General features: G+C 45.9%; 1 protein-coding gene across 2 annotated transcripts in view; it reads left to right on the top strand.

Moving 5' to 3' along the window:
* Nucleotides 1-278: 278 nt before the first annotated feature.
* Nucleotides 279-27,966, top strand: part of LOC129826763 (BMP-2-inducible protein kinase-like) — an 86,712-nt gene continuing 59,024 nt past the window's right edge. For both annotated transcript variants that reach the window (XM_055887824.1, XM_055887822.1), the window contains exon 1: nt 279-1,357. In XM_055887824.1, the coding sequence (XP_055743799.1) occupies nt 1,213-1,357 (145 nt within the window). In that variant the 5' untranslated portion in view covers nt 279-1,212. The remainder of the gene's footprint in view (nt 1,358-27,966) is intronic.

Raw genomic sequence — 27,966 nt, 5'->3', positions numbered from 1 at the left:
TGTTATCTGTCCAGTTGATATAATCACAAACTCTGACATCGTGTTGAAGGAATCATACAAAACATTTGTCAAATAAGATGAGAAAGGCATGTTCTACACGCTGAACACGTAGACATTTTCTCAATGAGGATCACTATCTACTTGATAAGAAATATTACCAATCAATCCCTTTGAAGCTGTTTTGTGTGTTTCTCCCTCAACCTAACAGAGGAAAGGTGAGACGGTGCAGACTGTCATTCACGCCGCCCCATCATAGAAGCGCCCTGTACGTCTCTGCGCTCCGTACACCACCAATCATAACAATAGGAGGGGACGGACAACGCTGGGTTAGGTTGTCAACTGTCTGATTGGGAAATAACAAACCAAAACCACACATTAGTGCTGCTGAGAGTCAAGAGAGAGTTGGAAGTTTACCGAGGGGCTGGGACGAAGACACAATAAACTGAATCGGACGCGACATTTATTGCACTGTGGGTATTCCACTGTGGAGGTGGTGGCTACATGCTGTCCTAGCTATTTTGATAGAAGCTAACGTTAGTGAAGCCAGTCAGCGAGCTAACCACCAACCTTATTGGGAAGTGCCGTGGAGAAGTCGGGGGCTGAGATAGTGGAAAGAAGGAGGGGGAGTGTTTATTCGACAATAGTCTGACAAAGGGGCAGTCAGATTGTGGCTACTATTAGCGAGACGAAGCCGCAGACCGTGTTCAACACCGGTAGCGTCCCATATGCTTTGTTGTGTATATCATGCCTTTTAGGACTCATTGTTTTTGAAGCGTCTGCTAACTGTCTGTAGACTCTTGGGTGCAGCAACGGCTGCATGTATGCTAGCTAGTTAGCCACAGTAGCTAGCTAGTTGATATCATTACATTGGCTCTAACGTTAGCCAGCAGCGTGGAGCTCGCTTCAACGTCGAAATAAAAAAAACAAAAACATTTGTTGTCTTATTCTGAGGCAACGCTGTTAACCGCATAACTAACCGAGCGAACTAGTGAAGAAAAGCAACATTTCCTCTGTTGATAGCTACGCCTTGCTGTGTCATGACATTCAAGTGTAAGTGAAGTTCCTCCGAAGAGTATGCAGGACAAGAAACGATTTGGGATAAGTATATAGCAAGGGGACAGTGAAATCCTACATTGATTGAAGTTCGTATCGACTGTATCGGCTGCCCAAAGGACTGCATTTGGAGGTCAAGACTGTCAAAAGGAAGCCAGAATGAAGAAGTTCTCCCGAATGCCGAAGTCTGAGAGTGGCGGGCTGGGAGGGGGCTCCGGGTCCGGATCCGGACTCAGCAACTACTTCGGGAAAGTGTTCGCCGTGGGCCGGTTTCAAGTCACGGTGGAAGAACTCATAGCGGAAGGTATGTCTCTATAGGCCTATGTATGTGTCGTAAGGCTATTGCACATACAGTACATGCATTGTATAACACACGAGTAAATACACAGCACCTTCCACTGGCTGTTATACTTTTTTATTTGTTATTTATTTAACCTTTTAACTATACTAGTCTTATTTACAATAACGGCCAAACCCTAACTTGGATGACGCTGGGCCAATTGTGTGCCACCCTATGGGGACTCCCAATCACGGCCGGTTGTGATACAGCCTGGAATCGAACCAGAGTCTGTAGTGACTCCTGTATAGTACTGAGATGCAGTGCCTTAGACTGCTGCGCCACTCTGGAGCCAAGTAAGGTGTGGCATTGATTATTACATTGACAATTACAGTACAGTATGTCAGAATTTATAATAGGGCCTAAACAGTGCAGAATGTCAGTGGCGTTGTTGCTCTATATAGTGTATTTGCATCTGCAACTTTCCACACTGTTTGCATACTTTACACGCCCCTGTACTGCCTCTAATTTCCCTGTCTCGCTCTGCGTTTCGGTAGTCCTCACTTGACTTTAACATGGAGAAGGCCCACTGCCTGCTGAATGACCCGTCACCAGCTCACAAACTCCGTTGAGGTAGCATCTAGCCCACGTGTCAAACTCATTCCAAGGAGGGCCGAGTGACGGTGTGTTTTCACTCATCCCGTGTACTTGATTGTTTTGAATTTAAGGTAACTAATTACTAAAGAACTCACCTCACCTGGTTGTCTAGGGATTCATTGAAAGAGAAGAAACCAAAAAACCCACTGACGCTATGCCCTCCAGCCCTGATCTAGCCTATAACCTGCTCCCTAATTATACAGGTGTCCTGATCCCACATGTCAACAATTCACTGACTAAAGCCACTTAACCTGTTCTACCACTCCTTATTTAAAAGAAGAAGCTGTCTGTGCACAGGAGATTATACTGTGTGTGTCAGTCTCCCTCTCAAACGGATACAAGGCCCCCTCCCTTTACTGACCTTTTCCAATGAGCTTTGAGAGGGAGGTGAGGAATTTTAGGCCATAACAGGGACGTAGGAAGCAAGGATGACTGCTAGGAACATGTTCAGACGTGGTCTGGAAAGGACCCCACCATTTAGAATTGGGGAAGTGAGGAGCGAATGAGGAAGTTCATTTTGTTTTTCTCTGAAAGCAAAACACTGACTGCCTTCCCTTCCCCAGGCCTGTCATGCACCTCCGCCATTAACACACAGGCGCTAACTGCAGTACACTGTCATGATGACTGATTTCGTTTAGTTTTTTATCTCCCATATTCCATTTCCCCCCCCCCCCCCCAGGTTTCTGTTACCCCCCCCCCCCCCCCAATTTTTCACGTTTTAATTTTTCAGGATTGTTGAATTCGGTTTTAATGTCTGTATTCCGTGATTCCGTCTGTAGATTTTATAGGGCCCTACATTCCGAGTAAAAGCTCTGTAGCCTAATGATCCTTCTCTATATTAGAATAGAGCTTAAACTACATTGTATTTGAAGTATGGCTTAATGAAGATGCTTTACACTGACGCCCATAGACAGTGCAGCAGGATATATCTAATGTTATGCAACTTCCTTTGCGCCACGTCTCAGAAACACTTTTTGCGTCCCGAATGACAGCCTCTTCCCTACATATTGCACTACTTTTGACCAGAGCCCTATGGACCATGGTCAAAAGTAGTGCACTACATAGGTAATGGTGTGTAATTTGGGTCGTAGACACTGACTTAGTGGGTTCTATTACACCAACTAGAGTATTTTTTTCCATAGTGTGAATAGTGTAGTTTGTGTCCAATGGGTTGAGGCTGGGTGCCATCGTGATCGTCCTTAAGCCCTCCCAGCCCGACACTGACTTAAGGACGATCACACCCAGCCTCAACCCATTGGACACAAACTACACTATTCACACTATGAAAAAAATACTCTAGTTGGTGTAATAGAACCCAATCAACTGATATGAATCACCACGGCGATGGAGTTCTGAATCACCACGGCGATGGAGTTCTGAATCACCACGGCGATGGAGTTCTGAATCACCACGGCGATGGAGTTCTGAATCACCACGGCGATGGAGTTCTGAAACACCACGGCGATGGAGTTCTGAATCACCACGGCGATGGAGTTTTGAATCACCGTGATCCTACTGGAATAAAACACCACTCTTTTACAGAAGAGGCTGTAAGCCCAGTGTCACAATGTAATCACATGAAGTGACTGAAATCTTCATTTGAGAAGCAGAGTATGAATTTCGGTGGTTCCAACTGCGTTCGTCCCGTAGGATTGGTGGTTAAACAAGCACCATTCATTCATTCTTTCCTTCAGGAAACCATCAAGGACATCCTCATTCTTCTCTAGAGGAAACCACGGATCCAACACGGCAAAAACAAGGAAGTGGAAACCATGGGTGAATCTCAACTGTATTTCCTTGATTCCTAGCATCATCCTTCTCAAAAAGCATTGGCGGAGGAAATCCAAGGGAAGTAACCTCCGGTCTCCTGCTCTAATGTTCTTTTGAGAAGGAGACGAAAAGGGAAATGTGAGGAATCAAGTAAATATTACTGAGGTTCACCCTGGGACTTAGAATGGAGCCTCAGGCTAGTCACCCTGTGACTTCAGCATTGTAAAGGTATTGGAATGGGGCCTCAGGCTAGTCACCCTGTGACTTCAGCATTGTAAAGGTATTGGAATGGGGCCACAGGCTAGTCACCCTGTGACTTCAGCATTGTAAAGGTATTGGAATGGGGCCTCAGGCTAGTCACCCTGTGACTTCAGCATTGTAAAGGTATTGGAATGGGGCCTCAGGCTAGTCGCCCTGTGACTTCAGCATTGTGAAGGTATTGGAATGGGGCCTCAGGCTAGTCGCCCTGTGACTTCAGCATTGTGAAGGTATTGGAATGGGGCCTCAGGCTAGTCACCCTGTGACTTCAGCATTGTAAAGGTAGTGGAATGGGGCCTCAGGCTAGTCACCCTGTGACTTCAACATTGTAAAGGTATTGGAATGGGGCCTCAGGCTTGTTGGCGTTCCACCGAGGAATTGAGGACACAAAGCAAGGGCAGAGACGCTCGGCTAATCTGAATGCTCGCCTCTCTCTGGCCCCCTCTTAAGACCGGCTGCCCTGCTTGCAGCCGGGTGGTGTCTGTCAAAGGGTCGTTGCTGGTGTGACTTTGCTCTCTTTCTGTCTCAGGAAACAACTCAATGAATCATGGAATGTTCCTCAGAGGGAGGCTCATCTCCGCCACCCCCTCTTTCTTTTTCTCCTATCTTTATCTCTACCCCATTTCTCGCTCTTCTCTTTCGCTCTTCTCTCTCACTCCCTCTCTTTTTTTGCCCCCCTCCGTACCAGAGCTGTGCCAGTTTAATGAAAAGCATGAGATTCCCTCAAAGCCCAATTTAACAGAGAATGTGGTCTGCTCTGCACAAAATGTTATAGGAGGAAGTAATGTGAAGTGTGTGTGAGTAACCTAAGCTTCTAACCTGGGAGGTATCCTAGCTTTTTGACCATCCTTTTCAGGGCACTAAAAGCTCCAACTTTATTTTGAAGAGTGAACTTTTCTATTGTTTTCAGTGTACTTTTAAATCGATTGGCTTTTCTTTTGACAATTTTGAAAAATACTCACATTTGTCTTGTGTGATCAAGTCAGTATCTTTTTATTGTCCAAATTAGGATGTTTGTGGGGAAGGTTCAGTAAAAAAAATACATGGCGTTTCAACTCTGCTCATCATTGTCCAGTGCTAAGCATCAGTCACAACAGAATGGTTGTATTTAGCTATGAGCAGGAACACACACACACAAAACACCAGGGTTTTCCTCAGGAAAATGTGGCACAGGACATTTGACTGGTAAATTTTATATTTTAATTTACTGGGTATTTCAGAAATATACCCGGACTCATACTCATTGGGTGCGTAACCTGATTAGGGCATCCATCCACGTTGCGCAGAATTACAAAAATCACATATAGATTATGGTCATTCGTTTGAACAGAACAGTCGACTCGAGGATGCGATGGCGTGCGACCTTAACGAATTCCGATGCGTAGATTGAAGATTTTATAAGAACTGGGCACACTTTTCCTTAGTCTACAAGACCAGTAATGAACAGTAGAAAAGTTTATCTATTCTAATTGGTCAGCTTGTCTAGAAAGAAATAGCCTTTTCCAAACAGACTTTGGGACAATAGTGGGTCGATTAGATCCCAAATTTATACAACCAGTGGGCCTAGGCTACATACAAAACATGTTAAAAAGCAATGAGGCTGATGGAACAGATCAGAACATTCAGATTCAAATGTTGATGCATTATTTCTACACATAAGCGCAGCAATGCGCACACGGCGGTAGGCCACATGCAAATGTTGGTTCCGTAATGCAATTGGCGGGGGAAAAAACACCATTGTCAAAAAGCGTACTGTACATGCCAGCGGTTTCATGAGACGGAGATGAAAATATCTGTTACAAAGAGGGGAGATCTAAAGATGAAACAACTAGTATGGGATGCTAATATGACTGGGATTATCAACAACTAGCATGGGTTGCTAATATGACTGTGATTATCAACAACTAGCCTGGGTTGCTAATATGACTGGGATTATCAACAACTAGCATGGGTTGCTAATATGACTGGGATTATCAACAACTAGCCTGGGTTGCTAATATGACTGGGATTATCAACAACTAGCCTGGGTTGCTAATATGACTGGGATTGTCAACAACTAGCCTGGGTTGCTAATATGACTGGGATTGTCAACAACTAGCCTGGGTTGCTAATATGACTGGGATTATCAACAACTAGCCTGGGTTGCTAATATGACTGGGATTGTCAACAACTAGCCTGGGTTGCTAATATGACTGGGATTGTCAACAACTAGCCTGGGTTGCTAATATGACTGGGATTATCAACAACTAGCATGGGTTGCTAATATGACTGGGATTATCAACAACTAGCTTGGGTTGCTAATATGACTGGGATTATCAACAACTAGCTTGGGTTGCTAATATGACTGGGATTATCAACATCTAGCGTGGGATGCTAATATAACTGGGATTATCATCAACTAGCGTGGGATGCTAATATGACTAGGATTGTCATCAACTAGCGTGGGTTGCTAATATGACTAGGATTATCATCAACTAGCGTGGGATGCTAATATAACTGGGATTATCATCAACTAGCGTGGGATGCTAATATAACTAGGATTATCATCAACTAACATGGGTTGCTAATATGACCTGGAATTGTGCCTTTGGCTACTGGTCAATGAAAGAAAGTTGAATTGAAAACCAATAGAATATGAGCGAAATAGGCTACTGGTTTCAGTGGCCTTTGGAAGTCCTTTTTAATTGCCTCCTCGTTTCTATGGTCTGATTTTGGCTAGGCTACCTTGTAGCATGGTAAGACGACATGCCTCATAACATGAACTAAAACGTTCAGGTTTCAAACTATTTTAAATATGTTTTCCTACTACTTACTTCAGCTCAATGCAAAGTGGTGTGTGATGCACGGAAGTCTGCCTACCATTGCCTATTTAAAAAAATATGTATTTTAAATGTAACCTTTTATTTAACTAGGCAAGTCCAGTTTAAGAACAAATTCTTATTTACAATGACGGCCTACCCCCGGCCAAACCTCGATTCGAACCAGGGACTGCAGTGACGGCTCTTGCACTGAGATGCAGTGTCACTCAGGAGCTCGAGCCTATGCACTTGAATGGCGACTGGGAAGCGTGCTTCAATCACCAGTTGAGAAATAGAAATAGTTTTGATAGACAATTTTTTTGTTGCTATTTTTAACACGTGATTGCATTTTGAATTGTTGTGCAATTATTAGGCTTATTAAAAAAATAAAAATAAATCACGTTTCACTCAAACGGCATTGTGAGCTGTTTGACAAGCTGTAGCAGCTGCTCTCGTGCTGTGTGAAATGATTTTCCCGCTCAAACGAGGCTCTGTATCTGTACGCTGTTGGCTTGTGATAAATAAAATACATAACGACTAAAGAAAAATACACGCGCCGAGTTAATTCCGCGAAGTTATGCAAATTGACCTGTAAACCGATAAGCAGGACCATTCAAATGTATTTACATTGACTGGAAGGCTAAAAGGCAATCTTTTGCAATGGGATTTTTTTCTTCTTGTCCCAGACACTTTGCCAGCCCCAATTTTTATTTATCGACCAAAAAGCCAGCTATTACCGGCTAACGGAAACTCTGACACACACACACGCACTGCAGTGGTTTTATCTAGTGATTAGCAAGAACTTCGTTTTTTCCACTCTCCTCCCACCACATTGCTCTCAGTCTCTCTGATGAGGTCTGTCACTGTCTCAGAGATGGTTACAGAAATGACAAGATGGGATCTAGTCACAGGAAGTCACCCGTGGCCTACTATCTCTCTTCGTCGACCCATAGGCTATAGGTTGACTGACTCACTGTCAACTATACGGGATAGCAGACTTGATTAGGTTTCCTACTCTTGTCCTCTCGCCACAGGCAATAGCCTAAAACTCCACTGCGTCTTGACACTCACGTTATGCGATACGTGGTTGACCGTAAGTCCATAGTCAAAACAAATTTTGGCCCAATATATAAAAGTGAATTAAAGGACTGATATAGAATGGTGGTGGGGGCGAGGTTCCTTTCCGGAGCCAGCCAATCTCCTCAGGCTGATTTGTGTTTTGGTAGCAGACTGAGTAAGTAAGCAGGTATGGTCTGTGTCTCAAATTTGCACAGGGCACATAGTTCTCTGGTCTAAAGTAGTGCGCTATATAGACCAGAGCCCTAGTCCCTATATAGTGCACTACTTTAGACCAGAGTCCTATTCCATTCCCTAAAGTAGTGCACTATATAGGGAATAGGGCTCTGGTCTAAAGTAGTGCACTATATAGGGAATAGGGTACAATTTGGAACACAGAAGAGACTGATCTCTTCTCCAATACCAAACAGACACACACACCCCATCAGGGTTCTGTTCCCCCTTCCTTAAAGCTACCAGGCAGACAAGCTAGCCTACATCTGTTTATGTAACAGTGCTGGGCTTGCAAATGTCAGCTTGTATGTCGCACAGCCGACCAAGAGGAAATGTCTCTCTGCCTTTTTTTTGTTGTGTTGTTTTTTTTTTTTTTTTTTTTTTACAAAATCAACGACATCAGACATTTCAGGTTGCCAGTATCACTGGTCTCAGTCATTCGCTCACCTGCGGTGTTAGTCCGTAGCCACGGTAATGAGGTGTAAGTGCATTCCAAATGGCACCATATTTCCTGTATAGGGAACACAGGGCTCTGGTCTAGTGCTCTATGTATGGAAGCAGCTGAGCCTAACTTGTATTGTTCCTTGCTTTGCATGGATGAAGTTGAAGCTTTATGGTGCTCAGTTGAATTTATTTCCTGTCTTTAGGAGCTTTTTTTCCCCCCAGCCCTAAAACAATTTTTTTGTGATTTGAATTCCCTTTTTTATAGTAAGATAATGTTTGTATATAGGAACATCACCATTATTACCAAGTCTAAATGGACTACCACAAAACACAAAGCATCCTGGGAAAGTACTCTGCGTGTATGTACAGTTGATGCATTTGAGAGAGATAAAGGGGAAGTGAGCCTGTAGATTCACTCACAGAACATGCTGATGGTGTCACTATTTTTACATTTTATTTTCAGTCAGCAAAAATTCAGAAACCAAGCCTGCCCTACACACTCACTCAATTCGATCACGACAAACAGCCTCAACATTGTTCTGTTGTGTAATCAGCTTGTTGTATCTTGACCAGAGGCCTTTGTTTTGAGAGATGAGTTCAAACTGAGAGGCTAGATCAGGGCTCTCCAATCCTGTTCCTGGAGAGCCACTGTCCTGTAGGTCTTCTCTCCAACCCTGTTCCTGGAGAGCCACTGTCCTGTAGGTCTTCGCTCCAACCCTGTTCCTGGAGAGCCACTGTCCTGTAGGTCTTCTCTCCAACCCTGTTCCTGGAGAGCTACCGTCCTGTAGGTCTTCTCTCCAACCCTGTTCCTGGAGAGCTACCGTCCTGTAGTGTACCTGATTGTAATAATTTGGTTGATAAGCTGAATCAGGTTAGTTACAACTGGGTTTGGATGGATAACCTCCAGTAACCTGGTTGGAGAGCCCTGGGCTAGATGAGAGCATAGACTCCTGGACCTAGCAGAGCTACAGCTGGCTAGAGTCCTATTCAATGGGGCCCACAATGGAAAACGTTTTCTACTGAAAGAAAAGAAAGAAAAAAAAGTTTCTCAGGATTTTTTTTCTAGGACTTCTTATAAGTCCAAGAAGTTTCTTCCGTTTTGTTGTGACCCTAATGACCCTTATCATGTAAACATGGTTTCCATGTAGTCCCTCTCTGCTTTCAGTATGTTTTTTCTTCTGTTTTGTTTTCTAATGGTTTCCATGCACACAGCTGCTGTGGTCACAGTATAACACAGGGCTTCGAACTGTGTCTTTGTCCCAAAATTGTATCCTAACCCCTATGTAGTGCACTACTGTTGACCAGAGCTCTGGGTCTGGTTTAAAGTAGTCAAGAAGTAGTGCACAACATAAGGGTTAGGTTACCATTTTGGGACACTACTTGATCTCATTTTGCTACTTATCGTTGAGGTACGGACCACTGCAGGGTTATCGACCCAAGTATTGGCCACGGCCATTCTAGCAATGACAGAATGATGTAATCAATGCATAGAATTGTGTCATCGTTGATTTTTTATATTTTTTTGTCCAGCACATGGTAGACCTTATTCTACGTCTAATAAATGTTAAATTGATATGGACTTAACTTGGATTGGAAAGGCTTCAGTTTATTGTTTTATATATATATAGTTATGAACTAGTTATTTCTGACATTATGTTCTGTGTTTAAGAACAAAATGTAGATTTCTGCCTAAATAGACATACACAACAGTAATACTTTTTCATGAGATAACCATGAACAATAACGAGTAATGCTACATCGTTCTAGAATGTTCTGAAACGTTCCTTTTTCAGGCACAAATAGTAATACAGTGAATTCGGAAAGTTTTCAGACCCCTTGACTTTTTCCACGTTTTGTTATGTTACAGCCGTATTCTGAAATTGATTAAATAATTCCCCCCCCCCCCCCCCTCATCAATCTACACACAATACCCCATAATGACAAGGCAAAAACAAGTTTTTAGAAATGTGTTAATTTATTACAAATTTAAAGCTGATATCACATTTACATAAGAATTCAGACCCTTTACTCAGTACTTTGTTGAAGCACCTTTTGGCAGCGACTACAGCCTTGAGTCTTCTTAGGTATGACGCTACAAGCTTGGCACACCTGTATTTTGGGGAGTTTTTCCCATTCTTCTCTGCTGATCCTCTCAAGCTCTGTCAGGTTGGATGGGGAGTGTCGCTGCACAGTAATTTTCAGGTCTCTCCAGAGATGTTCGGTCGGGTTCAAGTCCGGGCCACTCAAGGACATTCAGAGACTTGTCCCGAAGACACTCCTGCATTGTCTTGGCTGTGTGCTTAAGGTGGTTGTCCCGTTGGAAGGTGAACCTTTGCCCCAGTCTGAGGTCCTGAGTGCTCTGGAGCAGGTTTTTATCAAGGATCTCTCTGTACTTTGCTCTGTTCATCTTTCCCTCGATCCTGACTAGTCTCCCAGTCCCTGCTGCTGAAAAACATCCCCACAGCATGATGATGCCACCACCATGCTTCACTGTGGGGATGGTGTTCTCGGGTTGATGAGAGGTGTTGGGTTTGGCCAGACCTAGTGTTTTCCTTGATGGCCAAAAAGCTCAATTTTAGTCTCATCTGACCAGAGTACCTTCTTCCATGTGTTTGGGGAGTCTCCCACATGCCTTTTGGCGAACACCAAACACGTTTGCTTATTTTTTTCTGGACACTTTTCCGTAAACCCCAGCTCTGTTGAGCGTACAGCTTAAAGTGGTCTTATGGACAGATATTCCAATCTCCACTGTGGAGCTTTGCAGCTCCTTCAGGGTTATCTTTGGTCTCTTTGTTGCCTCTCTGATTAATGCCTTCTTTGAGTTTTGGTGGGCGGCCCTCTCTTGCCAGGTTTGTCGTGGTGCCATATTCTTTCTATTTTTTAATAATGGATTTAATGGTGCTCCGTGGGATGTTCAAAGTTTCGGATATTTTTTTTATAACCCAACCCTGATCTGTACTTCTCCACAACTTTGTCCCTGACCTGTTTGGAGAGCTCCTTGGTCTTCATGGTTCCCCTTGCTTAGTGCTGTTGCAGACTCTGGGGCCTTTCAGAACAGGTGTATGTATGTACACACTGAGATCATGTGACAGATCATGTAACACTTTGCACACAGGTGGACTTTATTTAACTAATTATGTGACTTCTGAAGGTCATTAGTCGCAGCACATTTAATTTAGGGGGTGAATACAAATACATGCACCACTTTTCTGTTTTGTTTGTTAAAAATAAATAAAAAGTGCACTATTTTGTGTATGTCCATTACATGAAATCCAAATAAAAATCCTTTTAAATTACAGGTTGTAATGCAACAAAATAGAAAAAATGCAAAGGGGGATGAATACTTTTGCAAGGCAGTGTGTGTAGATAGATCGATGTATCTGTCCCTCGTCCTCCATTCTAAACAACAAACAGTCCTTCCTTCTAAACAACATATTTGTTGCTAGGCAGGAAATTAAGTGACGTGGGCAATAAACTGTTTCTTCTCCCTTAACGTGTCCTGACCTCGACCCCCCCCCCCCCCCTTTCCTTTACTCAATACATTCACCCTTAGATACCCGTTAACTTCTGGTGTAAAAACTAGATTATGCCACTCAATATTACAATAGGATACTTGGTAATAAGAATATTTCAAGTTTAGAACTCATCAATAGTTAAAATCAAATTATGAATCACTTATTATAAGACTTCACCTTCTTTATAACTGTAAAATAAATATGATGGTAATTTAGTGATGGTACAAATTTGGCTCCATTTCATGTAACTGACGACAGAACATTTTCAACCGATCGTCCTCTGAGCAACGCAGAAACACCGTTCGAATGTCTACGGACTCTTGACAACTTCAGCTGTACGCACAAAGGGATTTCGTTCCTCCAAGAGAAAGTGGTCGTATTTCAATAGCTGAGGTGCATAAAGATGGCGGCTCCCATCCACTTACCACAAATTCCTCGTTTTGCTAAGACCGCCATCTTTAAAAAAAAAAATTTAATTTTTATTTTGTATGGTCATTAGCACAGTACACACGACCCCAATTTTTATCTTCAAGACGCCGGCAATTTGAAAAACGGAAAAGGTAGATTGTGCTGATTTTTTTTATTGTTAAAACGATGTCCTTCTGCCTTATCCACGTACGCCATTCTACAAAATGATTTAGTATTTTTTTTCATGTTGAGAGCTCTAAATCTGTCAGAATACCACAGTGAGATGAAACCACAATTTCTGGATTCACTAGACAGTCCCCCTTTTAATATGCCGTCTCCCAGGCTCCGTCGCTCACAGGCAGAAGAAATCAGTGATTTTTGTCTGGATGGGACAGAAAATGTGACACGTCACTCCCTATGCAAATGTGGAGAGTGAAACCTGACTTGAAATCAGCTCCACTGACAGAGTGGTCGCAGAGAGGAGACAGATGGCCACTATAAGGTACTGGACCCTGTGACGTCACAGAGTACTTTGTACATCAACATGTTGGTCAGAACTGGTCCAGAACCGCAAAAAAAAAACGAAGACCTAAAAGCAGCATACAGTCATAAGAATGGGGTGTATTGAATTGATAATCATGTATGAATGATGGTTAATGACTACAGCTTTCATTTGCAAATATTAGTCCAAATGCTTTGACTCCATTTGATTTGTCTTTGCTGAGACTAACTGTGGGTAAAATGCTGCCTGTTACCCATCCATCTACATTATTAGCATACTGTAACTGATAATGAATGGGTGGATTGTGGCTCCTTTTGTCCTGCTCTTGTACCCTATAAAGAATGCTGCTGGTACGATGCAGCTCTCTCTCTCTCTCTGGGTCCCATGACGGAGCGGTCGATCCTTTGTGCTTGATCACTCAACCCTTCTCTGTCCGTCTCTCTATATAATCATCATAGTCTCTTTTGTGTTATTCCAAATGAATTATTTTCCGACCAACCAACTTATTTACGGCATCCCAAATGGCAACCTATTCCCTACATAGTGTGCCTCTTTTGACCAGAGCATTATGGATCGTGGGATGTCTCATTCTTCATCCCATTGGGGTTTGGGTGGGCATCGGGCCAAGTCAACTTTGGCGCTTCGGAAAGACTAAAAGAGAAAAAGATAGCTGGACTGTTGTGGATTAATTGATTTGCACAGAATAGTGTGTTTCTGATTTAATTGCAGGTGAACAAAAATGAGATTGCCTCAAACGTTCTCATTCTTGGTCTATCATTTTATTTAACCGTTTAACTAGGCAAGTCAGTTAGGAACAGATTCTTATTTACAGACTGCCTACCAAAAGGCCATCCTACGGGGGCAGGGGCTGGGATTCAAAATAAAAAATATAGGACAAAACACACATCCCGACAAGTGAGACAACACAACAACATGAAGAGAGACCTAAGACGACAAGGCAGCAACACATGACAACACAGCATGGTATCAACACAAAACATGGTATAAACATTATTGGGCACAGACAACAGCACAAAGGGCAAGAAGGTAGAGAATTTTTACGTTCTGCTGGAGGTCATTTTGCAGGGCGCTGGCAGTGCACCTCCTTGCACAAAGGCGGAGGTAGCGGTCCTGCTGCTGGGTTGTTGCCCTCCTACGGCCTCCTCCACGTCTCCTGATGTACTGGCCTGTCTCCTGGTAGCGTCTGCATGCTCTGGACACTACGCTGACAGACACAGCAAACCTTTTTGCCACAGTTCCCATTGATGTGCCATCCTGGATGAACTGCACTACCTGAGCCACTTGTGTGGGTTGTAGACTCCGTCTCATGCTACCACTAGAGTGAGAGCACCGCCAGCATTCAAAAGTGACCAAAACATCAGCCAGGAAGCATAGGAACTGAGAAGTGGTCTGTGGTCACCACCTGCAGAATCACTCCTGTTTTGGGGGGTGTCTTGCTAATTGCCTATATTTTCCACCTTTTGTCTATTCCATTTGCACAACAGCATGTGAAATGTATTGTCAATCAGTGTTGCTTCCTAAGTGGACAGTTTGATTTCACAGAAGTGTGATTGACTTGGAGTTACATTGTGTTGTTTAAGTGTTCCCTTTATTTTTTTGAGCAGTGTATATTACCAGTAGTACATTGACCATTTTAGTACCGTCATTTTTCATTTATAATGTTTGGTTATGGTAATTTGTTAACGCATTCAATATATTATTAGTAGTTTACCATTTGTCGTTGTCGACGTGTTGTTTGCAGAGCTCCAAACCTATGCTACACTTGGGTTTATTTCATTCCATTAAATTTTTTTTGCCAAGTTATTCATCGTCTCTTTTGTTTGGAGCGCTCCTGTCAATGTTGAGTATGAACGCACACCTGATTACACATAGAAGTAGGCTACTTGGCCTGCGCGCAAATGTATAAATGTGCCCATTTGTGGATCTGATTTGAGTATTTCTGATGGTCTTAACTCATCACCACTAATGAGCTGTGGAGCTTCTCAATGTAATCTTTTCTTCACCTCAAACAGCAAGTAAACAAAGTCTGTTTTTTTTTTTCATCCATTGAGAATGACAATAGTTCTTCAATGTATATGAAAAATATTTCCAGCTCTCTCCCTTTCGATAACCACCGAGCCTCGGTGTGAAAGGGGAAGATGCCATGCTCTGATCCAGTGGAAACGTCATAAAATAACTGATTACTTTGTATCCCTTGTCCATATACAGCCATCTGTCCAGAGCTCACTGGTGCAGGAAACTCACTGCTCACTGGTGCAGGGAACTCACTGCTCACTGGTGCAGGGAACTCACTGCTCACTGGTGCAGGGAACTCACTGCTCACTGGTGCAGGGAACTCACTGCTCACTGGTGCAGGGAACTCACTGCTCACTGGTGCAGGGAACTCACTGCTCACTGGTGCAGGGAACTCACTGCTCACTGGTGCAGGGAACTCACTGCTCACTGGTGCAGGGAACTCACTGCTCACTGGTGCAGGGAACTCACTGCTCACTGGTGCAGGGAACTCACTGCTCACTGGTGCAGGGAACTCACTGCTCACTGGTGCAGGGAACTCACTGCTCACTGGTGCAGGGAACTCACTGCTCACTGGTGCAGGGAACTCACTGCTCACTGGTGCAGGGAACTCACTGCTCACTGGTGCAGGGAACTCACTGCTCACTGGTGCAGGGAACTCACTGCTCACTGGTGCAGGGAACTCACTGCTCACTGGTGCAGGGAACTCACTGCTCACTGGTGCAGGGAACTCACTGCTCACTGGTGCAGGGAACTCACTGCTCACTGGTGCAGGGAACTCACTGCTCACTGGTGCAGGGAACTCACTGCTCACTGGTGCAGGGAACTCACTGCTCACTGGTGCAGGGAACTCACTGCTCACTGGTGCAGGGAACTCACTGCTCACTGGTGCAGGGAACTCACTGCTCACTGGTGCAGGGAACTCACTGCTCACTGGTGCAGGGAACTCACTGCTCACTGGTGCAGGGAACTCACTGCTCACTGGTGCAGGGAACTCACTGCTCACTGGTGCAGGGAACTCACTGCTCACTGGTGCAGGGAACTCACTGCTCACTGGTGCAGGGAACTCACTGCTCACTGGTGCAGGGAACTCACTGCTCACTGGTGCAGGGAACTCACTGCTCACTGGTGCAGGGAACTCACTGCTCACTGGTGCAGGGAACTCACTGCTCACTGGTGCAGGGAACTCACTGCTCACTGGTGCAGGGAACTCACTGCTCACTGGTGCAGGGAACTCACTGGTGCAGGGAACTCACTGGTGCAGGGAACTCACTGGTGCAGGGAACTCACTGGTGCAGGGAACTCACTGGTGCAGGGAACTCACTGGTGCAGGGAACTCACTGGTGCAGGGAACTCACTGCTCACTGGTGCAGGGAACTCACTGGTGCAGGGAACTCACTGCTCACTGGTGCAGGGAACTCACTGGTGCAGGAAATTCACTGCTCACTGGTGCAGGGAACTCACTGGTGCAGGGGAACTCACTGGTGCAGGGGAACTCACTGGTGCAGGGGAACTCACTGGTGCAGGGGAACTCACTGGTGCAGGGGAACTCACTGGTCACTGGTGCAGGAAACTCACTGGTCACTGCTGCAGGAAGCTCACTGGTCACTGCTGCAGGAAGCTCACTGGTCACTGGTGCAGGGAACTCACTGCTCACTGGTGCAGGGAACTCACTGCTCACTGGTGCAGGAAGCTCACTGGTGCAGGGGAACTCACTGGTGCAGGGGAACTCACTGGTGCAGGGGAACTCACTGGTGCAGGGGAACTCACTGGTGCAGGGGAACTCACTGGTGCAGGGAAGTTCACTGGTCACTGGTGCAGGAAACTCACTGGTCACTGGTGCAGGAAACTCACTGGTCACTGCTGCAGGAAGCTCACTGCTCACTGCTGCAGGAAGCTCACTGCTCACTGCTGCAGAAAGCTCACTGCTCACTGGTGCAGGGAACTCACTGCTCACTGGTGCAGGGAACTCACTGCTCACTGGTGCAGGAAATTTACTGCTCACTGGTGCAGGGAACTCGCTGCTCACTGGTGCAGGGAACTCACTGCTCACTGGTGCAGGGAACTCACTGCTCACTGGTGCAGGGAACTCACTGCTCACTGCTGCAGGAAATTCACTGCTCACTGGTGCAGGAAATTCACTGCTCACTGGTGCAGGGAACTCACTGGTCACTGGTGCAGGGAACTCACTGGTGCAGGAAATTCACTGCTCACTGGTGCAGGGAACTCACTGGTGCAGGGGAACTCACTGGTGCAGGGGAACTCACTGGTGCAGGGGAACTCACTGGTGCAGGGGAACTCACTGGTGCAGGGGAACTCACTGGTGCAGGGGAACTCACTGGTGCAGGGGAACTCACTGGTGCAGGGGAACTCACTGGTGCAGGGGAACTCACTGGTGCAGGGGAACTCACTGGTGCAGGGAAGTTCACTGGTCACTGGTGCAGGAAACTCACTGGTCACTGCTGCAGGGAACTCACTGCTCACTGGTGCAGGAAGCTCACTGGTGCAGGGGAACTCACTGGTGCAGGGGAACTCACTGGTGCAGGGGAACTCACTGGTGCAGGGGAACTCACTGGTGCAGGGGAACTCACTGGTGCAGGGAAGTTCACTGGTCACTGGTGCAGGAAACTCACTGGTCACTGCTGCAGGAAGCTCACTGCTCACTGCTGCAGGAAGCTCACTGCTCACTGCTGCAGAAAGCTCACTGCTCACTGGTGCAGGGAACTCACTGCTCACTGGTGCAGGGAACTCACTGCTCACTGGTGCAGGAAGCTCACTGCTCACTGGTGCAGGAAATTTACTGCTCACTGGTGCAGGGAACTCGCTGCTCACTGGTGCAGGGAACTCGCTGCTCACTGGTGCAGGGAACTCACTGCTCACTGCTGCAGGGAACTCACTGCTCACTGCTGCAGGAAATTCACTGGTCACTGGTGCAGGAAATTCACTGCTCACTGGTGCAGGGAACTCACTGGTCACTGGTGCAGGGGAACTCATTGGTCACTGGTGCAGGGGAACTCACTGGTGCAGGGGAACTCACTGGTGCAGGGGAACTCACTGGTGCAGGGGAACTCACTGGTGCAGGGGAACTCACTGGTGCAGGGGAACTCACTGGTGCAGGGGAACTCACTGGTGCAGGGGAACTCACTGGTGCAGGGGAACTCACTGGTGCAGGGGAACTCACTGGTGCAGGGGAACTCACTGGTGCAGGGGAACTCACTGGTGCGGGGAAGTTCACTGGTGCAGGGAAGCTCACTGGTCACTGGTGCAGGAAACTCACTGGTCACTGCTGCAGGAAGCTCACTGCTCACTGGTGCAGGGAACTCACTGCTCACTGGTGCAGGGAACTCACTGCTCACTGGTGCAGGAAGCTCACTGCTCACTGGTGCAGGAAATTTACTGCTCACTGGTGCAGGGAACTCACTGCTCACTGGTGCAGGGAACTCACTGCTCACTGGTGCAGGGAACTCACTGCTCACTGGTGCAGGAAACTCACTGGTCACTGGTGCAGGAAATTCACTGGTCACTGGTGCAGGGAACTCACTGGTGCAGGAAACTCACTGGTGCAGGGGAACTCACTGGTGCAGGGGAACTCACTGGTGCAGGGGAACTCACTGGTGCAGGGGAACTCACTGGTGCAGGGGAACTCACTGGTGCAGGGGAACTCACTGGTGCAGGGGAACTCACTGGTGCAGGGGAACTCACTGGTGCAGGGGAACTCACTGGTGCAGGGGAACTCACTGGTGCAGGGAAGTTCACTGGTCACTGGTGCAGGAAACTCACTGGTCACTGCTGCAGGAAGCTCACTGGTCACTGGTGCAGGGAACTCACTGCTCACTGGTGCAGGGAACTCACTGCTCACTGGTGCAGGAAGCTCACTGGTGCAGGGGAACTCACTGGTGCAGGGGAACTCACTGGTGCAGGGCAACTCACTGGTGCAGGGAAGTTCACTGGTCACTGGTGCAGGAAACTCACTGGTCACTGCTGCAGGAAGCTCACTGGTCACTGCTGCAGGAAGCTCACTGCTCACTGCTGCAGAAAGCTCACTGCTCACTGGTGCAGGGAACTCACTGCTCACTGGTGCAGGGAACTCACTGCTCACTGGTGCAGGAAGCTCACTGCTCACTGGTGCAGGAAATTTACTGCTCACTGGTGCAGGGAACTCGCTGCTCACTGGTGCAGGGAACTCGCTGCTCACTGGTGCAGGGAACTCACTGCTCACTGGTGCAGGGAACTCACTGCTCACTGGTGCAGGGAACTCACTGCTCACTGGTGCAGGAAATTCACTGCTCACTGGTGCAGGGAACTCACTGGTCACTGCTGCAGGAAGCTCACTGGTCACTGGTGCAGGAAATTCACTGCTCACTGGTGCAGGGAACTCACTGGTGCAGGGGAACTCACTGGTGCAGGGGAACTCACTGGTGCAGGGGAACTCACTGGTGCAGGGGAAGCTCACTGGTGCAGGGGAAGCTCACTGGTGCAGGGGAAGCTCACTGGTGCAGGGGAAGCTCACTGGTGCAGGGGAAGCTCACTGGTGCAGGGGAAGCTCACTGGTGCAGGGGAAGCTCACTGGTGCAGGGGAAGCTCACTGGTCACTGGTGCCAGAATCTCCACTGGTCACTGGTGCAAGGCCCAGAATAGTTGATACAATGTTTCAAGTTCGTTGCAGATAGGCGGAGTACAGAAATGAACATAAGCAAATGTCCATGTGTAGCCAATTATATTTATTTTATCAGAATATTTTAAACCTGCAATGTTTTTATTTTTGGGCAATAGAAGTTACTTGCATTGGTATATAGGCCCAATTCTGGCTTCTTTAGCTGCCAATGGCTCACGGTGTAGCCTATCATACATCATTTTAGATTTTATTTATTTGGATTTAGAATTTACATAAACAAACATGACAATGGTTTTGACATACGAAGACATTATTATAATTGAAATGAAACTGTTCTACAAAAAATGTGCAATTTGAAAAATCATAACTGGCACGTAGAATGGTAAAAATGGTAAGATAAAGTGTCGCTCCAAATGGAAAAGGGTGCAAACATCAGGTGTAGCCTATTACCGGCAACTTCAGGAGCGTAACAATCAAATTTCAATCAATCAAATGTATTTATAAAGCTTTCTTCTTCTTATTATTTTTTTTTACATCAGCCGATGTCGCAAATTCTATACAGAAACCCAGCCTAAAACCCCCAAACAGCAAGCAATGCAGATGTAGAAGCACGGTGGCGAGGAACAACTCCCTAGAAAGCAGAATCTGTGAAAGCCAGCAGCAGCGGGAGGAGGGTCAAACTGTTTTTATTTTTGTCCTTCTGCTTATCTTGACCTCTTGAGACATTTGTGTTTATTTTAATTATTTCATCAAACCGTACGGTTAAAGCATCAGACAAGCTCAGTGCATATAGGTGATTTTATTCAAACACAGGATGTGTCTATATGGAAAAATAGATGTTTAAAATGTCGAAAGAACAGATGACTCTTGGTCGACCAACACATTTTTTTTGGGGGGGAGAGGGGACAGCCCTGATTTCTCCACAGCCACTCACTGAACGTGTTCCAAGAATGTCAACACTGACAAGCTCAAAGTCGGCAGGGTTATTTCCTTATCTTTACACAAACAAGCAGTCCTTGCTTCGACCAAGTTCTCTGTTTTGATCTCTGGTTCAGGTTAATTTCACAATAACATTGAGACACAGTGACATTGAGACTCATATTTTTCACTTTAAAATGTTTGTCAAACAAAAACCAGAGATTGCAAAGTTAAACAAACCATACAACAAGTATGCACAAGGACTACTTAAAAAAAAAATTCTACATAAATGTCACAAACACATTTACTTGAACAGTTCATATGCAAAGTTTGGTAACAGATTTACGGCACAAACCGTCAATCTGTTACCAAACTTAGCATCTGCAATGCTCAAGAAAATGTGGTTTGTTCAACTTTGCATTCATTGGCTTTTGTTAGACTCAGATTTTTCACTTTAAAAATGTCTGTGTCACTCTGTTACAGGTGTGATTGAAGGGTACACAGAAAATCTTAGTCCTGCGTGTTCGGGCTGGGAGCCTAAGTGAAATAAATAATGATAATCTTAAGGTTAGGTATTAACCTCAGAAGGATTAAGGTTTGGGATAGGTTTGAGGAGTTAGCCTACCGAGGTCAACTTGGTCAACTCGGGATAAGCTGTACCACGAAAGTGGCTGACCTTTTTATCCAGGTAAATTTCTATGGCAACAAATCCTTCAGAACTAACCTGCTCCGGGGCAGGCTAAGTCTGAGTTAGCTGCGAGTTGAGGACCAATGAAATCGGATTCCCTCCCTCTCGCAAAGATTGCATCATCCCCTTCATTTGAGAAAGACAACTGATTTTAAAATATTTTATTAATTATGTTCTTTTTGTCTTTTTAATTATAAAAAAATATGAAATTACTTATCAAGCTCATGTGCCTTTTTACAGAGGAGTGGCTTCCATCTGGCCACTCTAACATAAAGGCCTGATTGGTGGAATGCTGCAGAGATGGTTGTCCTTCTGGAAGGTTATCCCATTTCCACAGAGGAACTTTGGAGCTCTGTCAGAGTGACCATCGGGTTCATGGTCACATCCCTGACCAAGGCCCTTCTCCCCCGATTGCTCAGTTTGGCCGGGCGGCCAGGTCTAGGAAGAGTCTTGGTGGTTCCAAACTTCTTCCATTTCAGAATGATGGAGGCCACTGTGTTCTTGGGAACCTGCAGTAATGTTTTGGTACCCCATCCTCAGATCTGTGGTTAGACACAATCCTGTCATGGAGCTCTACGGACAATTACTTCGACCTCATGGCTTGGTTTTTGCTTTGACGTGCACTGTCAACTGTGGGACCTTATATAGACAGGCGTGTACCTTTCCAAATCATGTCCAATCAATTGAATTTACCACAGGTGGACTCCAAGTTGTAGAAACATTTTAAGGATGATCAATGGAAACATGATGCACCTGAGCTCAATTTCAAGTCTCATAGCAAAGGGTCTGAATACTTATGTAAATAAGGTCTTTTTTTGTTGAGGACTAATAAATATGACCCTGATATACAGTACCAGAAGGGAAATCAGCTATCAAGAGCTCAGCATATGTGGTAACTTCTTCAAGACTGTTGGAAAAGCATTCCAGATGAACCTGGTTGAGAGAATGCCAAGAGTGCAAGGCTGTCAAGGCAAAGGGTTACTACTTTGAAGAATCTAAAATATATTTTGATTTGTTTAACACTTTTTTTTGTTGTTGGTTACTACATGATTCAATACGTGTTATTTCATAGTTTTGATGTCTTCACTATTATTCTACAATGTTGAAAATTGTAGAAATAAAGAAAAACCCTGGAATGAGTAGGTGTATCCAAACTTTAGACTGGTACTGTAGAAAGAGGCCAAGGTAGGTAGTTTGTGTGAACGAGGACGGGCAAAAGTTGTCCAAGTCCCTGCTAACTGTGGTGCTTCATCCTTGCCTTTCACACTCGCCAGACAGGAGTTTGCCGTACGCCAAATTGAGTTGTGGGAGAAATGAGGTCAGTCAAGTCTGCTAGTCGAATGGAGGCTGAGGCTGGCATACCTCGCCGCCGTGCGTCAGCTCGGGAACAGTTTCTGTGGCGGTTTCGTTGTTAAAACACCCAGTGTTTCCGTATTGCAGCTCAGACCGTTCTGATTGGAGCACCTGCACTTGTTACTGTTCATTTCATTTTGTGTTGCTGATATAGTCGATTTGATTTGGGTCCGTTTTTTATTTAGGTATATATATTTTATCTTGACCCCCCCGTTCTCTCCACTACAATACCGAATTAACTGATGTATTGCAAGAGCAGTGCATAACCTGGGTCGACACAGCATAACCTGGGTCGACACAGCATAACCTGGGTCGACACAGCATAACCTGGGTCGACACAGCATAACCTGGGTCGACACAGCATAACCTGAATCTTCCACCCTGAATTTAAGCTGATCTAAATGAAAATGGAGGGAAGACAATAGCAATTCTGTTAAGTGTCAACAACAGCAGCGCAGGACACCTTACCCCTCCCCTCCCCTCCCCTCCCCTCCCATCCCCTCCCCTCCCCCCCACTCACTAAGAAGGATCTGAGAGGATCGATGTTGTCCCTACTCTCTTTCACTTCTCTAAAAGGCTTTTTACACTGATTCATCTGGCAGGAGAAGTAAAACACCGTTCTCCTGCATCTCTACCGTCCTGTACTGGGCCATGTGCCATGGATTACTAAGCAGGCACAAGTCTTGTCTAGTAGGTATTTCATCAGAAGAAGTCATGATGTCCTAAAATAACAGTCCCTGTTAGGATCACAAAACATAAGTGTTTCACAAACCTCTTTCCGGAGTACCCCCCCCCCCCCCCCCCCCTAGCCAGTCCAATGTTCCTTGATGTACTCCAGAACTAACACACAGCTAAATGATTGTGATGATCAGGTGACTAAATCAGCTGCGCCAGTGTACTGGAGGAGAGGTTTTGAGAAACAGTACTGCTCTATTAGACCGTCCCCGGGTAGACCTGAATACAGTTGTTCTAAACGTGTGTACTGGAGGAGAGGTTTTGAGAAACAGTACTGCTCTATTAGACCGTCCACGGGTAGACCTGAACACAGTTGTTCTAAATGTGTGTACTGGAGGAGAGGTTTTGAGAAACAGTACTGCTCTATTAGACCGTCCCCGGGGAGACCTGAACACAGTTGTTCTAAACGTGTGTCAGTAAGCATTTTCACAGTAAATTCGGCGCAAGTGACTAATATATATTTTTTTTAAATGTGATTTGTATTCTCCTCCCATGTGATGCCATGAAGTTGTCTAAAATCATATCTAATGTTATTTGTCACATGCTTCGTAAACAACAGGTGTAGATTAACAGTCAAATTCTTACTTACGGGCCCTTCCCAACAATGCAGAGAAAAATCGAAAAATAAAAAATAAAAACTAGGAATGAAACAAGGAATGAATACTCTTAAGTCAGTCAGACTAACCTGTTTTTAAAAATGCTACGGGACTATTTTATCTCTGGGCTCCAATGCCTCACCACTACCCTGTCGGTCTGATTTAGTATATGGCCGGATTATGTTTTTTTTTTTTTTTTTACATGGCCTTCTCAAACTAAATATCAAGCTCTCACTACTGCACATCTGTTTAATATCTCATTGTTGCCAACAGCCAGGTGCTGACGACTCTGGCCCACTTGAATTTGAAACATTTTATTTCAGTTTTTTTTTTGTTCAAACACTTCCTGGGGATTGAATGATTAGTTAGTTAGCTGATTGCCTCGAGCTCTCTCTGAACCTAGCAATAATCTCAGGCTAGATGCTAGTGCCATCCCAGAGCCGTAGACAGTGTCATCCTCTCTCTCTAGGTTTATAAATATCTGACCTAAAACCAACCACCTCCCTTTATCTTCTAGTCATGGTCACTACCGACTTGGAGGGAAAGATGGGAAGAGTAGGGCTAAGCTGCACAGTGGTAGTACTCCTGACTTGTTTTGGCTAATTTAAGGATCAAAGGGATGGTGAGCCCTGTTTTTTAAGTGCTCATAGTTTCCATGTTTCTCCAACCTATCCTCGAGTACCCCCAGCTAGCTAGTTCTACATGTTTGATCTATTCAGAACTAGCACACCTGATTCAACTACCAAAGGGCTTGATGATTAGTCCCCCCCCCCCAAAAAAATGATATCAAGTCACCTTGTATTGGAATACTTAAAGTAAGTGGAACTGGCTGGTTGGTGTTATCTGAGGAAAGGTTTGGAAACAATGGAATTAATAAATATGTAGTCAAGTGTCGTAAACAATCAGTCATAGGCCTGTCATAAGGTCCCACCCCACACTTTGGGTCTTGTGACATTGGTATAGAGCTCATTATTGCATGCCAGGGTTCCTATGGCAAATATAATTTCCTTGTAAAAGCATGGATGCTTGTTTTGAAGCAGTCTACTCGTGGAAGTTTATAGAGCAGGGTCGGAATAACAGGAGGCTCTTTTTAAAACACGAGAGCCAGTGTCTTTTCAAAACCCACCAACCACGAGGCCACAATGCATTCTTCTCTTATTACATAATGTATGACATTCTTTTTAACAAATTAGCAAACTAGACTAATTAAATGTTGGATAAATAAGCTTTTATACAGAACACATCTGAATAGTTTAATGAACAGGTGTTTTTATTTTTTTTAAACAGAAGACCGAATTACCTAGCCTGGTTCGTCAAACCTGACAGGAAAAAAAAAAGAACTGAAAGAATGTTTCTCCTCATCAAAGGGCTTCTGTTGATTCCAGAACGCCTGGAAAGTTCCAGAGAGAATGACAAGTCAGCGCCATGTTCTGTTGGGGGAGATGTATACGCTCCTGGTGCAAAATCTCTCAACTGCACACCAAAAGCAAGCTGCGCTCTATTTTTAGACCAACCAGATACATTTTGTGAACATCATTATGGTGTAACTTTGGTAGACTCGGGGGGGGGGGGGGGGGGGGGATTTTTAAGCTGTGTTCTTAACATATACTTACTAGCCTGAAGTGAAGTGGGCTACAGAGGAGAGCCTTGATGTTAGTGAGTGGGAAATAAATATCCACATCCGCACATGAAGGAGACCACAGGGTGTGTGGTGTAGATCCTAGACCTGTGTGTGTGTGTGTGTGTGTGTGTGTGTGTGACAGAGGTGAATACAATCCATTACAAAGTGAAAGCTTAGTAATACACAGTAAACACTGTACTGAGTAGGCTCGGGCAGTATCCAGATTGTCATACCGACCTTGTGCTGTCCTGGGATATTTAATTAATACTGGCACTGAACACAAGGGGAGCTATTTTCAAACTCCACTGAGCCTGTTATCTGAAGGTTAGCAATGCTAACAAGTACATGTAAAATCCCATAGAAAATGCTAGCTAAATGCTAATGAGCGCAACATTTTATACAGTCTGACAGACAATGTCTGCAGGACAGACATTTTAGCTCAGTTATACAAGTAACAAAAAAAATGCTACTCACAGTTTGCGGTATGCCCAAAACAAATATTAGACAGCAAGGCTCTTGATCCAGAAGAGGATTCTCTGTTCTCTACCAAGAGAAGCTTGATTTTGCAAGAAGCTAACCTCTTAGCTAGATAACTAGCTACTAAATTAGCAAACCAAATGCAGAGCATTTATCACATTTGAGACAGTTAACTCCTCAATAGTTATAAGATAGAGCTGGCAAACATTTAGATCACGTGCAGGGGGGGGGGGGGGGGGTGTACTGGGGGAGTGATGAGGGTGGGGAAGTGATGGGTAGGGAAGTGATGAGTGGGGGAGGGTGGGGGAGTGATGAATGGGGGAGGGTGGGTGAGTGATGGAGGGTGGGGGAGTGATGAATGGGGGAGGGAAGTGATGAGTGGGGGAGGGTGGGGGAGTGATGAATGGGGGAGGGAAGTGATGAGTGGGGGAGGGTGGGGGAGTGATGAATGGGGGAGGGAAGTGATGAGTGGGGGAGGGTGGGGGAGTGATGAATGGGGGAGGGAAGTGATGAGTGGGGGAGGGTGGGGGAGTGATGAATGGGGGAGGGTGGGTGAGTGATGGAGGGTGGGGGAGTGATGAATGGGGGAGGGTGGGGAGTGATGAGTGGGGGAGGGAAGTGATGAATGGGGGAGAGTGGGGGGAGTGATGAATGGGGGAGGGTGGGTGAGTGATGGAGGGTGGGGAGTGATGAATGGGAGGGATGAATGGGGGAGGGATGGTGGGGGAGTGATGAATGGGGGAGGGTGGGGAAGTGAAGAATGGGAAGTACTGGGGGAGTGATGATGGGGGAGTGATGATGGGGGAGTGATGGGTGGGGGAGTGATGAATGGGTGGGATTAAAGTTTCACATGTGGGGGCGTCTGTTCTCTGAACCCCGAGAGAGGGAGGGGGGCGTCTGTTCTCTGAACCCTGAGAGAGGGAGGGGGGCGTCTGTTCTCTGATGAACCCTGAGAGAGGGAGGGGGGTGTCTGTTCTCTGAACCCTGAGAGAGGGAGGGGGGCGTCTGTTCTCTGATGAACCCTGAGAGAGGGAGGGCGTCTGTTCTCTGATGAACCCTGAGAGAGGGGGGGGGGCGTCTGTTCTCTGATGAACCCTGAGAGAGGGGGGGGGGCGTCTGTTCTCTGATGAACCCTGAGAGAGGGAGGGCGTCTGTTCTCTGATGAACCCTGAGAGAGGGGGGGGGGGGGCGTCTGTTCTCTGATGAACCCTGAGAGAGGGAGTGGGGCGTCTGTTCTCTGATGAACCCTGAGAGAGGGAGGGGGGCGTCTGTTCTCTGATGAACCCTGAGAGAGGGAGAATTCCATAACAGAAAACACCATGTCATCATCAATGACATCATGCATCAGATGGATGAAACTATCTGCTTCATGCCTGAACAGAACACACACACCATCTGTGTTTGTCCCTTTATGAAGCTACTAAAGCCTTTTACAATCTTCCTGTTACCCCCCCCATTTCCTTATTGGGTTTCTCTTTTCTACTCCTCCTCTTGCTTTGGCAGCCCTGACAGTCCGTTGGAATCGTAATCCAGTTGGTTGTATTCCGTTACGCCTACTGTGTGGGTGTTGTGAAGCAGGCCTGTCATTAGTGGGGAATTTTCCCATCTGTGCTCTAGATTCAGGGACCATGACCTCGCCCGGCCTCCACTAAAGCCCAGGCTGAGCCATGTCCTCGCCCGGCCCGCTACTAAAGCCCAGGCTGAGCCATGACCTCACCCGGCCTCCACTAAAGCCCAGGCTGCACCATGACCTCACCCGGCCCGCTACTACAGCCCAGGCTGAGCCATGTTCTCACCCGGCCCGCTACTAAAGCCCAGGCTGAGCCATGACCTCACCCGGCCCGCTACTAAAGCCCAGGCTGAGCCATGACCTCACCCGGCCCGCTACTAAAGCCCAGGCTGAGCCATGACCTCACCCGGCCCGCTACTAAAGCCCAGGCTGAGCCATGACCTCACC

Source organism: Salvelinus fontinalis, chromosome 28, assembly GCF_029448725.1.
Source record: "Salvelinus fontinalis isolate EN_2023a chromosome 28, ASM2944872v1, whole genome shotgun sequence".
NCBI classification, from domain to species: Eukaryota; Metazoa; Chordata; class Actinopteri; order Salmoniformes; family Salmonidae; genus Salvelinus; species Salvelinus fontinalis.
The sequence above is the reverse complement of the archived record's forward strand: the minus strand, read 5'-3'. Positions and strand labels throughout refer to the sequence as shown.